Here is a 15,419-nt window from a genome sequence, read left to right as displayed (position 1 = left end):
CAAAATATCTATCAAAATGGTACTTCACTTGATTGATATTTTTTCACAAATTCGAGTTAAAGAAATTAGATTATTTACAGAACTTTATCAAAAGATAACAAACGAATTTTCATGCATCATCCAGCCGAAAAATCAGAAATTAGCGACACTTTTACATTATAAAGGTCTCAAATTTGAAAAATTCAAACCTATAATGAAAGAAGAAAAAATTCTGAAGTTATATTCAACAGAATCGCCTTTATACTATATTGCATGGGATAAAGTTAATGATCTTAAGAGGAAATTCCCAAAACTTGATATTAAAAAAAGAATTAATGATATCAGGCCACTTGATTGTTCAATTAAATATGGATCAGAATTGTGTTTCAATTACTTGAAAAATTTAGGAGCTCAATACACAGATAAATCCGAAGAATATGCTGTTCAAGGCGGAAATACAAACATTTTTATGCAAATGATAGAAGATGGTAAATCATTTGATAACATGATTAATACAGCATTGGATTATCGAAACTATGAAATTGCTGAGTACCTTAAATCAAACTTAGGTCAAACATTTGATTCAATAGCAGAAAGTATGTATTTCGGAAATTATCATATTGCATCTTATTTACTTTCTAATGGAGAAGATATCAACAAAATTTATAATTTCTTTCTTTTCGTATTTATCATTGTTTTATGATATTTTCATTCTCTTCATATTTACCACTATTTAATGAAATTCTCTTGATATTAATGAATGCCCTCTTAGTATTGCAATCAAAGCGAATTCAATGGAAATTGTTCAATTCTTAGTTGCCCATGGTGCTGATGTTAACATGAAACGTATTCTCTTTCTTTTCATATTTATCATTGTTTGATATAATTCTTTTTCATTTCATTTTTAACATTGTTTGATAAAATTCTTTTTCTCTTCATATTTACAATTGTTTTATGAAATTCTTTTTATCTTTATATTTATCGTTGCTTTATGAAATTTTCTTTCTCTTCATATTTATAATTGTTTTATGAAATTATCTTTCTCTTCATATTTATAATTGTTTTATGAAATTCTTTTCATCATAATATTTATAATTGTTTTATGAAATTCTTTTCATCTCAATATTTATTAATATTTTATGAAATTCTTTTTATCTTCATATTTATAATTGTTTTATGAAATTATCTTTCTCTTCATATTTATAATTGTTTTATGAAATTCTTTTCATCATAATATTTATAATTGTTTTATGAAATTCTTTTCATCTCAATATTTATTAATATTTTATGAAATTCTTTTTATCTTCATATTTATAATTGTTTTATGAAATTATCTTTCTCTTCATATTTATAATTGTTTTATGAAATTCTTTTCATCATAATATTTATAATTGTTTTATGAAATTCTTTTCATCTCAATATTTATTAATATTTTATGAAATTCTTTTTATCTTCATATTTATAATTGTTTTATGAAATTATCTTTCTCTTCATATTTATAATTGTTTTATGAAATTCTTTTCATCATAATATTTATAATTGTTTTATGAAATTCTTTTCATCTCAATATTTATTAATATTTTATGAAATTCTTTTTATCTTCATATTTATAATTGTTTTATGAGGTCAGGTAAGTGGGGCTTTCAGGCGCGTTGCGCCCTCTAGCCCATAAGAAATTTTGCCCAAGACCCAAGAGGAGGACCGAACCCCAGCCGACCAGCCGGTGACAAAACCAAAACCGTTGTTATTTACATCATATTAATGGTGTCACTTTTTAAATGTCACTTTTTGTTTCACTTTTCACAAATTATATATGTTTTCATGTTTTGTCACTTTTCTGTCACTTTTCGGGTAAAAACATTTTTATTATTATATATAAATGAATTTTACAAAACCACCGTTACCGTTCTTTGGAAATAAGAGTAGATGTAAAGATATTATATTGAGAGAACTTAAGAAACTACCGAATGGTCTAACATTTGTAGATTTGTTCGGTGGAAGTTTCTATATATCCCATTTATGTCATACCGTATTTCCTGACTCAAAGATTATATGCAATGACTTCGACAACTATATGGACCGTCTCAAACATATTCCAGACACAAACAATATATTGAAAGAGTTAAAAGAAAAGATACCTATAGGTAAGATGGAACGTATACCATTAGATAAGAAAAATATTGTGAGAGAGGTTTTGAAAAAAGCAGAATATATAGACTGGAATAGTATATCTGCTAGACTATTATATAGTGGTTCTATAAGAGTTCATGACATTGAAACACTTATGTCAAAAGTTTTATATCTTAACTATACAAATGTTTTCAAAGAGGACATAGAAAAATATATTGAGGGTATAGAGTTTGTGAGATGTCATTGGACAGAGTTGTATGAAAAATATAAAGACAAGGAAAATGTTTTCTTTATAGTGGACCCGCCGTTCTATAACACATGGGATTTTCAATACCAAGTTAGTATCCCTAAGTCGTGTACTGTGGCACTGCGCGCCTCCGTACACCACTTAGCGGTTTTGACACTTTACGAAACCGGTAACGTATATTTTACAACACAACCATAAAACCAACTTAACCTTAAATATTTACAAAACCGTCTGACACATAAATGATTTCACTAATGACTTCACTAACGACTTCACTAACGACTTCACTACCGTCCTCACTAAATAAAAATAACCTTATTTTTATTTTTTTTAAATTTTTTATTTCATTACAAAGACATGTCCGACTACATTTACTATGACTCTTTCCCAGAACGTTTCCGTGAACTATTCAAAACTCAAGTAAAACTGAGAAACATGCATTTTAACAAAGACAGACCCATTGACGATGAAAGAAACCCTGAATATATTACAATCCCTTATGACGCAAAGTTCATTGCATACATTCCTTATGGTCGCAGAGGAACGAAAACTATTTCAACAAAGAACAAAAATTATTTCTGGAGCGATGAAGAAAATTGCCTTATCTACATAAATGCATACTTAAATAAAGCTACATATTGTACAAAAGAAGGTTGGACTGGATTTGAGCTCTACATATACGACGACGATGGAAACAGACGTTGTGTATACCCATACGATAATATGTACCATTGTTTTCATCAAGCATTAAACGAATACATAGTCAGTAAGGGTCTCATTCCTGCTGAGTAGAAATGTTATATTTTTGTTCTGTCATTTATTTAAAAATTAATGATATCACCACCCTCACACGTATGAAAACATAGCGCAAAAATAAATTTAGGTGAAGTGGTGAAATCTCACCTCTTTTTTCACCTCTTTTTTCACCCTAGCCGCAAAGCGGCTCTGACCCTTTGGGTCTGTTGAATTCATTACTTTATAACTCTCTTCCTTGGTTTCTTTTTAGTTGCTTTCTTCACGTCTGTCTCCAGCTTAACTGTCTTTCTTCTTCGTCCGTAATGATACCAGTTACTTCCACCAGTCAATGGGTCAAATGGTCTTTCGTAAGGGTTTCCATACATTCCATAGGGACCATACGGAAGAACTACTGGTGGAGAAGAAACATTTTCTTTAGTTCCATCGACTCTATTTAAATGCATTGTTTCACCTTTCATCTGGTCATTAAAGTCTTTTGCATGTTTTGCAAACTCATCGTCCTTTCCTAAAGCATTTTCTGACTCAGTCGCAACCAAATTGGATGCTTTATTTATGAGCCCTATTTTATTTAATCTTAACTTCTTTGCAACCCAGCCTCCAATCTTTCCTTTATTTGCATCTAATGTCTTCGAAACTCTTCCTCCACTCATTTTATTTACTGCGTCATAAGCCCCAAGTGCTTTTGCTCCAAATGCTAATGCTTTTGTTCCCATTGCGCCTAAAGCTGCCCAAGCTACCATTTACACCATATTAAAATCATCTCTCTTCAATATTATCTCATAAAAGTTCTCGTTACTGGAGAAAGTCAATGAAACATAAACATTCTCACGGGCTTCGCCCTCACCGCTTTGCGGTCTATCTAACTTCTTTCTTATATCATCTATACGCTTCAAAATGTCTGAACAATTGCTAACATCTTCTACAACAGTTATTTCATCATGAATGACCTTCAAGAACAAGCTCATTTAATATGCAATTAAAATCATCTCAATAATGAGTCCATCCTTTCCATCTTTAGGTAGCACAACATCTTTCATTGAAGAAGGTTCGACAAGTCTTATGTTAAACTTACTGACAAAGTTTGTTATACTATAATGCTTCGGCGGCGAATACATGTAGTTTGAAAGACATAATATAGATTCTTCAGCAAATTCACTTATACTGGATTTTATAACAATGTTCTCACGAGACCAAATACCACCAATTGACAATCTTGTAAGCAATCCTGCTGAACCTTCTACTGTAAACGTCGATGGTAACATTCCACGAAGGTCATCTATTGACATCTTTGAGTCACTGAATTTAAATATTTTCTTAAAGCAATCGTCATTATCTAACCATGCAATAGCTTTGAAGTTTTCATTCGAATATACATCTGCTTCATTAAATGTAAAACCTGACTTCTTTGCAGAGATGACTTTAAAATCTATTGAGTTTGTTTCAAAATTATATGCTATGGTAACTTCTGAAGGTAATGGATGCCCTTCCGCAGTCAGTTGTTCTCTCACTACCGTTTGAAGCTTTGTGTTAAAAACTTTCATGTCATCTCCTGTGTCTAGGTTCACATACACAGCAACAGGAAAACTATCTTGCTTCTTTGTTTCATCATTATATCTCAAAACATTAAAGTTCTTCAATAATATTGTTCTTCCTGCTGGAATACTTCGAACCTGTCTTGATTTCAATAGCTTTCTCACCTCCTACATACTCTACCCAGTGTCTTGGATATTCATAAGTATACTGACTTTCTTGAATTTTGGTAGGTTTCATCATAACGTGTTCATAGTATATCTTTATACTCTTGTCAGTTAGACTCGGTGCTATGTTCTGAATATTTCTGACTTGCATTTTTAATGGAGATAAAATGAAGCATTTAATACATGACGTAGATGAAGACATGAATGAAACTACAGACAAACTTAACTCTTCTCTCATTCTTCCTTTCAGTAAGGATTATGAGTTCTGTTCAAATGGTGTGTATTTCTATTGTGGAAAGATGGGTTCAGGTAAGACATTTAATTTAATTCGTCATATACTCATAACAGAGCGTTTAGGAAATGACTCATATTATGACCAAATCATTATATCAGCAACTTCAGACTCTATGGACTCAACAGCGAAAACATTTATGTCAAAAGTTCAAGCCTCGGTCGTTAAAGTTCCAGACAGTGAACTCATTGAATTTCTTCAACGTTACATTCGACGTAAGAGGAAATATTATGCCATCGTTGAATTTATACAGTCAGGAATGCAAAAGACTTCAGAGAGATGGAAAGAATTATTGACAAACACCACTTACGTCAGTACTCAGGAGTTTACGATATGAAACGACTGACAAACTACATTCTGTCAAAACTTTCAAAATACCCCTTCAAAAAGTATCCTTCAAACACTCTGCTCGTTTGTGACGACTTCGCCGGAAAAGGTTTAGTGTCAAAACCAGACTCACCATTAGCTAACATCATAACTAAAGTCAGACATTACCACTTAACTGTAGCAATACTTATGCAAACATGGAGGTTTTTAGCTTTAAACATAAAACGTCTCATAACTGACTTCGTTATCTTTCAAGGTTTCTCACGTTATGATATTGAACTCATTTGGAAACAGTCAGGTATAACATTACCTTTTGAAGAAATTTGGGAAGCATATAAGTCTCTCATCTCTCCTCGTTCATACCTTGAGATTCATATCATGACTAATACCATTAAAGTCAAAAATATTCCATGGGAACGACCAACATTGTTTTAAAGTTTAACCTTCAATTGACTGATGGTAAACAAATTCCATGCATCTCTGTCGCCATTTCTGTTAATATTTTTGCTGTCATTCATATCATCCACTTCCCCATCCGTTAGCTTTTGAGGATATGCGTTAGAATAGCTGTTCTTAAATGAAGGCTTTTCACCTTTGAGAGCATAAACTCTATAACTTTCTGCATACTTTATGTTTGAACCTCCTGAGCCATCATTGACATAAATTTTTATAGGCTTCCACCCTTTGTTCATGTTCCTGCTTCTTCCCTTAGCTCTTTTGTTCAGTAGTTCTACATCTTTATACACAGCACCTGTCTCAGTGAATTCAACAATATTTTCATTCGTTAGCTTTACATTCAAACCCTTGTCGAGTATATTGTTCATTTCATACATATAAAAGGTTTTTATTCTATATGAAATGAGAAGCAAATCCATCTTAGCTGGTGCCGTTAATGTTCCAATTGAACCAACATCAAATGTTGACTCACGAACGACAAACAATATTGTCATAAAGAACTATAGTTCAGAGTGTTTGAAAGAAAAAGAACCAGAGCTGAAATCCGTGAATTTAAACAGCTTCAAACGCTAACGCTACATCAGATGTTAAGTTAGAGTATCCACCACTGGACCAAATTCTTTCAAGAGAAGCCAACGACAACCCTTACAAATGTTCAAACAAATCCTTCAGATAACGTAGACCATTACCTTCTTCAGTTATACCAAACAATTTTACTCAAAGACGATAAGAAGCTTTTGACAAATCTTATAAGTAAGAACCAAATAATTCTAACAAAGGAGGACCTTGAAAATGTTATATCACGAATAACAGGGAAACAATGTGTCATTGACTATCTCGACCCTGAAATCGAATGCTGTGGTCAAACGCCACCATTCATGAAAATAGGTAACATCCGCATCATTGAAACACCAGGAACTACAGGAGTTGAGTTTAAGTATAAATATTCGAACGAGTATACAAAACTTTCAACAGAATATAAACTTTGCTTGAAATATGTTTTAGTAAATTAAAGCAATTTGTAATATCTATCCAAAACTTCTTCAACAGTATCGAACTCATCTTCATAATGCAAACCTAATCTTATTGACTTGGTGCAGTTTTCACTAACACAATATAGCGCTTTGCGCTCGGCGCCTTTGACGCCTTTTTCTGTTCTCTTGACTGACATAACTAACTCATTTGTTTCATCAAACAGCAACAACCAAAGTTCATGACCTAATACATAACATTCATACTTTATATTTTTAGCTCTGAGTTCTCTTGTAAGCTGTTGCATTTAATATTTTCTAAAAAGTCAACTTCAACAGTCATTCGCACTGGTGCCTTCAGTTCTACAGGCTCGCCCTTGAAAGTCAACAAGTCTGAATTGCATGTCTTTCAAATTATGAGGACTAATGCGAACCCATTTACCTAAATGAGTTGCTATGACAGGAACGTTTGGAATGAACATTGAATTGACTGCATAACAGAAAGACTTATATTCTACTGAACCTTTACTATTAACTCCTGAAATGCCTGTGACATTAGCTATTTTAGACTCAATGTATAAACAATTACCATAACATACGTATGGAACAGATTTCATCTCAATCGTTTTGTCAACACTTTTCAAAGGAAATGTCATATGGTATGCTCCCAGAAGCAATTGAACTCTATGACTCATTCGTGTTATCTTAAACTCCTTCGCATAACTGAACTTCAAAACTCCTGCAATAAGTTTAACATTCATTAAGTTTTCTTCGTTCTCCTTGTTTATTGTAGTATTTATGAGCGCATTTAACACTCCAGCTAATGTTTCCATCTTATATTCTACATTATTGTGAAATCTTATTTCATGCTTCTTTCCATCTATTTCAAACTCCATGAAATCTGTTTCATCTGTTATGACAAAAGTTGCGATAGTATTGAAGTCAACAACTCTGAAAGCAAGTGCTTCATTCTGAAGACCTAAGTTTGTTTGTAGCTTTACTGTCCGTATTCGTTTGGGTCTGTACTTTGCAAATAGAACAACATTTTATTCTCATTAAAATATGACTATTGCTGCATATGCGTATGAAACAAATGAAGCAAGAAGAGCACATGAACTAGTAAACGAAAACTCAACTTTAACCATTGAAGGCAATGATTTAGTCATTGACGATGGAAAAACTAAAAAAGTCATTGATTTCGATACTTTTAACACTTATGACCCATTCATTACAATAAGTAAAGTTCCTATCATAAATGATGGAACGGTGCAATATATAAATTCTACAGTAGATGCCTCATTAGTGAAAGTACTAAATGTTCTCATTGAATTGTTAAAGAGCTTTCGATTTGACGACAACATTAAATGCCTAAAGAATTTAGTCATGAATGAGAAACAAATATTAGGAGTTGCTGGTAGCAGTAATGATGTACACCTTATGACATTAGAATATTATAACGAACATAAAGATGAACTGAAAGGAGAGAAGGGTGACACCGGACCACAAGGAATACAAGGAATACAAGGAATACAAGGAATACAAGGAATACAAGGACCTCAAGGCGAAAACGGTTTGGATGGAAAGGATGGAAAGGATGGAAAAACTGCTAAATCATGGATATGGGACCTTATAAATACTGGTTTAACAGCTGCTTCATATGGAGTTCTTCAATACCAAATCGGAAAGATATGGGCTGTACTTGGTGAAGAAGTTTTAAATGACGTTAAAAATGCTTTGAACTTCATTTCAAATGGTTCGGATACTATTAAAACTTTATCTGGTTGGATGCAAGAAACAAGGAGTCAAATAGATACTGTAAGACGTATAGCAAACAATGCACGTACGGGATTGGATACTTTACGACAAGCACAAAATACACTAAAGGAAGCAAATGATATTCTTGGCTCAGTATCAGACATGCATGAAGATTGGCTTAAAGGTATTGACAAATCTTTAAAAAATCACAGTCAGTCTATTGCTGACTACAAGAAAAGTATAGATTTTTTACATAGTGCTATGGACGTACATGATGGAAGCATAAGGAACTTACTTAATGCTAACAATAACTTACCAGGAACTATTAAAGCATTTATAAAGTCCTTTGTAAAACCCGGTGCTCTAACATTTAGGTCTTTGAGAGCAAGAGCATTGAAGTCAAGAGATGCAGAAACTCCAACAGAAACTCCAGAAGGAACTGAAACAACAGAAACTCCAGAAGAACCACCAAAACCAACAGCTAATGAAATATTGTTCGAATATTTTCCAAGGTACTCTGTTCTCATTGCATACATTCAAGAAATACTTAAGAAAGCAGACTTGACTTTAGGAGATGATGAAAGTTCTGTATATCTTTCGTTCCAATTCAAATAGCAGAACTTTTGAGACAGATATGCTTAATGTATGACAACATCTCTGATTTCACAAGATATGACGACGACCATGACCCCGAACACGGTGAAGAAGAAGTTTTACAAACATCCATTAAGACAGGAAAGGTTTTAACTCAAAGTCTCATTATTGACACCAAAGATGGCGAAGTGGACGTTCTTCAAGAGCTGAAGAAAAATACTTCTTCGGGAGGTGGTGGTAGGCATGAACTTGAAATAAATGAGATAGAAGAGAAATTAGCCGAAAAAGCAGATAAAGAACATAAACACAATATCTCCGATATAAATGAACTTCAAGCTACATTAAATAGTAAAGCGGACAAGAACCATGTTCATTATATAACTTCAGACGAACAGATTATAACGGACTACCATGGATATTTAACACGAAGTGATGAAGCGAAGACAAAAAATGTTAATGAAAGAAGATATAAATACATTCGTGCTAAAGGTTATGACATAAGCTGTACTGTACAGTATGATGTAGCTAAAGCACCAGAAGCATTTGGTTATACCGGTGAAATTTATGCCTCTACTTTCAATGTTAACGGTGTATTAGTTGAACCAAGATTTACTTTGAGAGTTAAGTCAAAAATAACGTTTGAAGATGCTATTAAAAGTAAAGCTGACAAAGTTGAACTCGAAGCAATGAACAAAGTTTTGAAATCTCATAAACACAATATCTCCGATATAAATGAACTTCAAGCTACATTAGACAGTAAAGCTGACAAAAATCATACACATAACTCCTTCTCAACTGTTAGAGCAGACGACATAATATTGAACTATACCCTTGGTTCAAGTGCACCTTTAGAGAATCCAAGTACAAGCGTAAAAGATACACTAAACTCCTTAAATAACAAATGTATGAATATCGAAGGTCATGTCAGAAACTTTGAAACACATGAACTACCAGCAATGTTAGATAAAAAAGCAAATAAGACTCATACACATACAAGTTTTACAACTGTTGCTATAGAAAGTATTGAAGGAACGGTTGAAGAAACTGGTGGGATGCATTATATTGTAAACCTCCTAACTTTCCACAAGGTTTAACATCGGATGACGACATAACGACGATGAAAAACATTAGATGTAAAGATGTTTATGTCATGAAGGATGAACATAATATTAAATTCACTGCTCAAGATTTATATGACAAGAAAGCAGACAAAACAGAGCTTCAAACATTAAAGACAGAAATACTTCAAACATTATATCCTATAGGCTCTATTTATACGTCAATGAACTCAACAAATCCAGCAAGTGTTTTAGGTTTTGGTGAATGGAAGCAGATTGTAGACAAATTCTTATATACTGTGCTAACTCTTCAAAGCAAACAGGAGGTTCGAAGAAAATTACTGAAGCAAACCTTCCACCGCACACTCATACAGGAACTACAAACACAACAGGTAGTCATTCACATTCAATAACAAAAAGAGGTTATACAAATCTTGCAGCAGGTTCGGATAGACAGGGAATGCATAGATATGATATTTCAAGTGACCCAGTAGATTCAAGCGCAGGTATTTTCTGTGGAACCGCAGGAAATCATGCCCATACTTTCACAACAAATCCAACAGGCTCGGGTGCAGATTACATGCCACCATTTGTGACTGTATTCGCATGGTACCGCGTTCAATGAACGCACTTGAGCCTAGAATAAAATCTTTAACTTTACATAAATGAGCTTGAAAGAAGTATTCGAACAACATCCATGGAGGTCATTTAAGAAGTTCAATGAAGCTGCAAAGAGTTCGGGATTTACTAACAGAGCTGAAGTGAAAAGGTTCTTGACAAAAATGTTGTACATCAAACAAAAATAAATCCTTACGACTACTTTTTACCAATTTACTCCAACACTCCTGACGCATACCAATTTGACACTCTCATTCAAAGCAGAAAAGGAGGACATAAACCATTCCTCATCTTCATTAATGTTAACACTCGCAAAGCTTTTGCGTATATAATGAGAAATAAAGGAAACTCATGAAGTGTTAAGAGTTTTACAAAAGTTTGTAGCAGAACATAGCCCAAGTATTTTAACATCAGACCAAGACGGTGCATACCTCAGCAACGAAATCACAGAATTTCTCATTAAGCATAACATAACTCACTACACTACTGAAGACCATAACCATAACATACTCGGTATCATTAACCGCTTCATAAGGACTCTCAGAGATTTAAATCAAGAGCGAGACTTTACCGAAGAAACAATGAAACATTTCATCGAAGTTTACAATTCCTCAACACATTCTACAACAGGACATACACCAAATTCAATGACACAACAACAAGAAGAAAAGTATATACAAAAGAAACGAAGTCAAACACAAAATATCAGAAATTCAACACAATTTACCCTCATTCCTGGTACAAAAGTTCGTGTAGTTCTTGACGACAAACCGTTGACAAAGAAACGTTTAAGGTTAAGTCGAAATTATTATATCGTAGACTCTACGCAAGGTAATGGATATCTTATAAAAGCTGCTGACGACTCCATAGCATTTTACCCTCGTCATAAATTAGTCGAAAGTAGTAATGGCAAACTTGCTGAAACCATTGACGAAGCAAAGCGAGGAGTGGTTATTGAAATACTTGACTACAACATAAACGATGACACTTATAAAGTAAGATATGAAGGAGGCGTTGAAGATGTTATACCATCTAAGAACTTGAGAGAGTCGAAGCCAACACATCTGGGACCATTAGAGCGGGAGTACTGGAAAGACAAAAATATGCCAGAAAGAATAAGAAAATTCTTCTAAACTTTTTCATTAGATGTAAATCAGACAAAAATATATTATAGGTGAAGAGGTGAGATTTCACCTGTTTTCTCACCTGTTTTTTCACCTCTTGAATTTTCATGAATTTTCACAAAAGACCAAAAATAATGTTTAGGTGAAGAGGTGAGATCTCACCTGTTTTTTCACCTAATTTTTCACCTCTTGAATTTTCATGAATTTTCCCGAAATAAAAATAAAGTTAGTTTTATTTTTTTATTTTTTTTATTTTGTATAAAAGATATGATTTCAACAATCGGCACAACAACAATTCAAGCCGCGAACGGCGGGACTCTGTCCACAACAACAGCACCAAACTCGTTAGTCATGAATCCAACATCTATGTTAGTAGAAATGAAAAGCTTCATTCCTTCTTCATATACTTTTGAAACAGAAATCCAGAAGATAAAGCAAGAACTTTTAACAAGTAATTTAGACTGTAGTGCGAAAGATGAAGAAAATGAAGAATATCTTTATGAAATGCAGGACATTATTGACCATTTACCTAAACTACCTGAAATCCAACAACAAAAACTCACTATTCCTGAATTCGACGAAATTGAAGTCAAAGCAACTGACTCAGTAGAAATAAAGAAGTTCATACGTAAAGTAAATTATGAATTCCTTGGTTTTCATTGCAACCATAAAGTTATGGACAAAGATTGCGACATGGTATATAAAAACATTTCTGACATATATAAATCTGAGGAGTTTAAGACTTACGATAACTTTGTTTCATTAGTTGCAAAATGTGTTTGGGAAATAAGAGATAAAGATAGAAGAGGTAAAATATGGAACGAACAGATAAGACCAACTGCTTTTGAGTTAAAGAAAACCATTGACGCCTTAGTTGTTTTAGCAGGTAAGGTTTCAGAATATAACGCAAAAATGAACCCGCAATGTTCAAAATGTAAGGCAGCAATAAGGAAATATAACTACTCCGTCAAAGAGATAGAAAGAATGAGAAACGACTATGCAGACTTAAAGAAAGAAGCAGAAAAGCCAGCAGAAGATAAAATGGACATGTTAGCATTTCTGAACAAAAACTATCCAACAGTAGAAGATTTCCTTCTATCTGACGTCAAGAAGAAATATAAAGAGACTTTCGGCATTGTTAAAACTTTTGATATCCTCAGCGAAGAAATAGAAGCTACGAAATTGTTTAGGATTTCAAATATACATCGTACAATTCATGTAAAACGCTTATAAAAAAACAGGTGAAAAAAGAGGTGAAAAAAGAGGTGAAATCTCACCTCTTCACCTAAAATATATTTTTGGGTCATTTACGCTCATTACGAAGAAGTCTTGACAAAACATTTACGATGAAATCATGAAAATTCATGTACGAAGAAGTCTTGACAAAACATGTACGATGAAATCATGAAAATTCATGAGGTGAAAAATTAGGTGAAAAAACAGGTGAAATCTCACCTCTTCACCTAAAATATATTTTTATTGAATTCAGCAACAAAAATCTGAGTAAAATGGCATATGCTTGCTTCCCTCGGAAAACCGAGAGAAGGGATTCCGTATGAAATTCATGAATTTCCTTAAGATAGAAAATAAAAGCTAGTTTTTTTAAAATATTTTTTTTATTTTGTATGTAAGAACAGGAAATGTTAAACATTGAGTTTGAAACAGTTAGAAAGATAGACAATGACACCAAAATGGTTAGAATTGGTGATTTAAACGTAAGATACTCAAAGAAATACAAAAAATATTCCTTGTCAGACATTCTAACACTATCTGAAAAGAAAACATCCCACGACTGGGTTAGAAATGCTTCTACTCAGAAAATTTTGACAAAAAATCCTGAGCTTATGATATCGGTAAGATTCTATGGAACAAGAACATATCTTATAGACAAAAGTCTTATACCACTAGTTTTGTTCTGGATTGACCCAGTTGTTGGATATAATTTCATAACATATGGTTCATTCGATACGGAACGTTGCAGTGAAGGCTTACTTTACATTGTTCAGAAACCGAAAGACTTCAATACAAAGAGATATAAGATAGGAAGAACATATAATATAACTCAAAGATATGACAGTACAGTCAATAGAGTCAAGGTTGTGTTCGTTAACGATATGAGAGCTGCTGAAACAGAACTACTTGAAAAGTTTGAGAAAATGTATGGTGCTCCCACGAAAGGTAAAGAAACGTTTGAAGTAGATGAGATAGGTAAAGCTATAAAATTATTTGACGAAATTGCTGAAAAATACATGTAAAGCGTTTATTTTTGGTCTTTTATACAAGATAGAAAATAACGCTAATTTTATTTTTTTTATTTTTTTATCCGGAATGTAAAGACAGATATGTCAACATCAGAGAACACAACAACTGCTATCGTTCATGAAGCCATAAATGAAGAATATGAGTACATACAGTTTAACAAACAACTTCGTCTCATTCGTTCGGTCAAAGACGATATGTACCAAATGCAAAGTATTTTGACAGCATGTTTTGCTCCAGATACTAAACACGCAGACGACTGGTTCAAAAACCAAAGCACACAAGAACTTTTGAGTGAAATTTCTCTAGACCGAGAATTCTCGGTCTTGCATAAAACACATGAAAATCGTAAAAATTTGCCAATAAATTTAAGAGGTTGGTATGTACATAGACTTCTCGTAAATAATGTGGCACAATGGGCTTCAGCTCGCTATTCATGGTATGTTTGTAAACTTCTTGACGAAATTCATAGACAAGAACGTGAAGAGATGGAAAAGAAACTTCAAGCAAAAGATGAAGTCATTGAATCCAAAGACAAAAGCATACAGAAAAGAATACCGCGTTCAGTACCAAAAGGAAAGGAAAAGAGTTATAAGTATATGATATATACTGAAGAGTTGGAGAAAGAAGAAGACAGAGATATGGTTATGTTGCATTTAGTCAGAAGAAACAACAAAAGCTTTTATGACCTTGCTAAGATTTACAAATCTGACAGAAACTGGTTCTATCGTGAAAACTTACCGATTTCAATGACACCGAATGAGCAAATAAAGGAAATTGTCAAAAGTACTCTTCCTCAAACACACTATGACATCAAAGGTTGCACAATACTTACATTCAAAGAAGACTTACCATTACTGAAGGAAAAAATAACAGAATATTTCGATAACTTCAAAGAGGAAGAATAAAAAAATCTAAGCTAATTTTATTTTTTTATAAAATTTTATCTCATATGAAAGAACATGAATTTAGAATATTCGGAACTCATGACAGAAGAAGAGAACGAACAACATGTAAAAGATTATGCAAAATTTCTGAAGACATACAAAGCATTTAAACAATATCTAAATGCTTCTAAAGATTATGCAAAATTTCTGAAGGTATATAAAGCTTATGAAAAAGCGTATGAAAAGTTTATACATTGGGGAATTGTTGT

General features: G+C 33.1%; 9 protein-coding genes and 3 pseudogenes across 12 annotated transcripts, besides 1 other annotated feature; 10 read left to right on the top strand and 2 right to left on the bottom strand.

The window, feature by feature from the left end:
* Positions 1–193: 193 nt before the first annotated feature.
* Positions 194–682, top strand: TVAGG3_0591020 (protein ubiquitination; the record flags this gene model as incomplete). The annotated part of the gene is made up of 1 exon (XM_001329453.1): positions 194–682. The coding sequence occupies one exon, from the start codon at positions 194–196 to the stop codon at positions 680–682; it is 489 nt and encodes a 162-aa protein (XP_001329488.1).
* Positions 683–2,445: 1,763 nt separating this feature from the next.
* Positions 2,446–15,419: part of a mobile genetic element that runs on past the window's edge.
* Positions 2,714–3,148, top strand: TVAGG3_0591010 (uncharacterized protein; the record flags this gene model as incomplete). The annotated part of the gene is made up of 1 exon (XM_001329452.1): positions 2,714–3,148. One exon carries the CDS (start codon positions 2,714–2,716, stop codon positions 3,146–3,148), a length of 435 nt encoding a protein of 144 aa, XP_001329487.1.
* On the bottom strand, positions 3,328–3,852 carry TVAGG3_0591000 (protein of unknown function, DUF4107 family; the record flags this gene model as incomplete). The annotated part of the gene is made up of 1 exon (XM_001329451.1): positions 3,328–3,852. The coding sequence occupies one exon, from the start codon at positions 3,850–3,852 to the stop codon at positions 3,328–3,330; it is 525 nt and encodes a 174-aa protein (XP_001329486.1).
* On the bottom strand, positions 4,078–4,614 carry TVAGG3_0590990 (uncharacterized protein; the record flags this gene model as incomplete). Its single annotated transcript, XM_051239491.1, has 1 exon — positions 4,078–4,614. A coding segment is annotated over one exon (537 nt), but the record flags the coding sequence as incomplete, so codon positions are not given.
* On the top strand, positions 5,010–5,863 carry TVAGG3_0590980 (annotated as a pseudogene). The gene has a single exon. A coding segment is annotated over exon 1 (854 nt).
* Positions 6,287–6,897, top strand: TVAGG3_0590970 (annotated as a pseudogene). The gene has a single exon. A coding segment is annotated over exon 1 (611 nt).
* On the top strand, positions 7,918–9,175 carry TVAGG3_0590960 (organellar and viral DNA polymerase type B; the record flags this gene model as incomplete). The annotated part of the gene is made up of 1 exon (XM_051239490.1): positions 7,918–9,175. A coding segment is annotated over one exon (1,258 nt), but the record flags the coding sequence as incomplete, so codon positions are not given.
* On the top strand, positions 9,252–10,684 carry TVAGG3_0590950 (annotated as a pseudogene). The gene has a single exon. A coding segment is annotated over exon 1 (1,433 nt).
* Positions 11,528–12,013, top strand: TVAGG3_0590940 (integrase core domain containing protein family; the record flags this gene model as incomplete). The annotated part of the gene is made up of 1 exon (XM_051239489.1): positions 11,528–12,013. One exon carries the CDS (start codon positions 11,528–11,530, stop codon positions 12,011–12,013), a length of 486 nt encoding a protein of 161 aa, XP_051097313.1.
* TVAGG3_0590930 (organellar and viral DNA polymerase type B) lies at positions 12,272–12,890 on the top strand (the record flags this gene model as incomplete). The annotated part of the gene is made up of 1 exon (XM_051239488.1): positions 12,272–12,890. A coding segment is annotated over one exon (619 nt), but the record flags the coding sequence as incomplete, so codon positions are not given.
* On the top strand, positions 13,645–14,259 carry TVAGG3_0590920 (organellar and viral DNA polymerase type B; the record flags this gene model as incomplete). Its single annotated transcript, XM_051239487.1, has 1 exon — positions 13,645–14,259. The coding sequence occupies one exon, from the start codon at positions 13,645–13,647 to the stop codon at positions 14,257–14,259; it is 615 nt and encodes a 204-aa protein (XP_051097311.1).
* On the top strand, positions 14,347–15,171 carry TVAGG3_0590910 (KilA, N-terminal/APSES-type HTH, DNA-binding family; the record flags this gene model as incomplete). The annotated part of the gene is made up of 1 exon (XM_051239486.1): positions 14,347–15,171. The coding sequence occupies one exon, from the start codon at positions 14,347–14,349 to the stop codon at positions 15,169–15,171; it is 825 nt and encodes a 274-aa protein (XP_051097310.1).

Source organism: Trichomonas vaginalis, chromosome II (assembly GCF_026262505.1).
Source record: "Trichomonas vaginalis G3 chromosome II, whole genome shotgun sequence".
NCBI lineage: Eukaryota > Parabasalia > Trichomonadida > Trichomonadidae > Trichomonas > Trichomonas vaginalis.
Note: the sequence above shows the minus strand (reverse complement) of the source record. Positions and strands in the feature narration are given on the sequence as shown.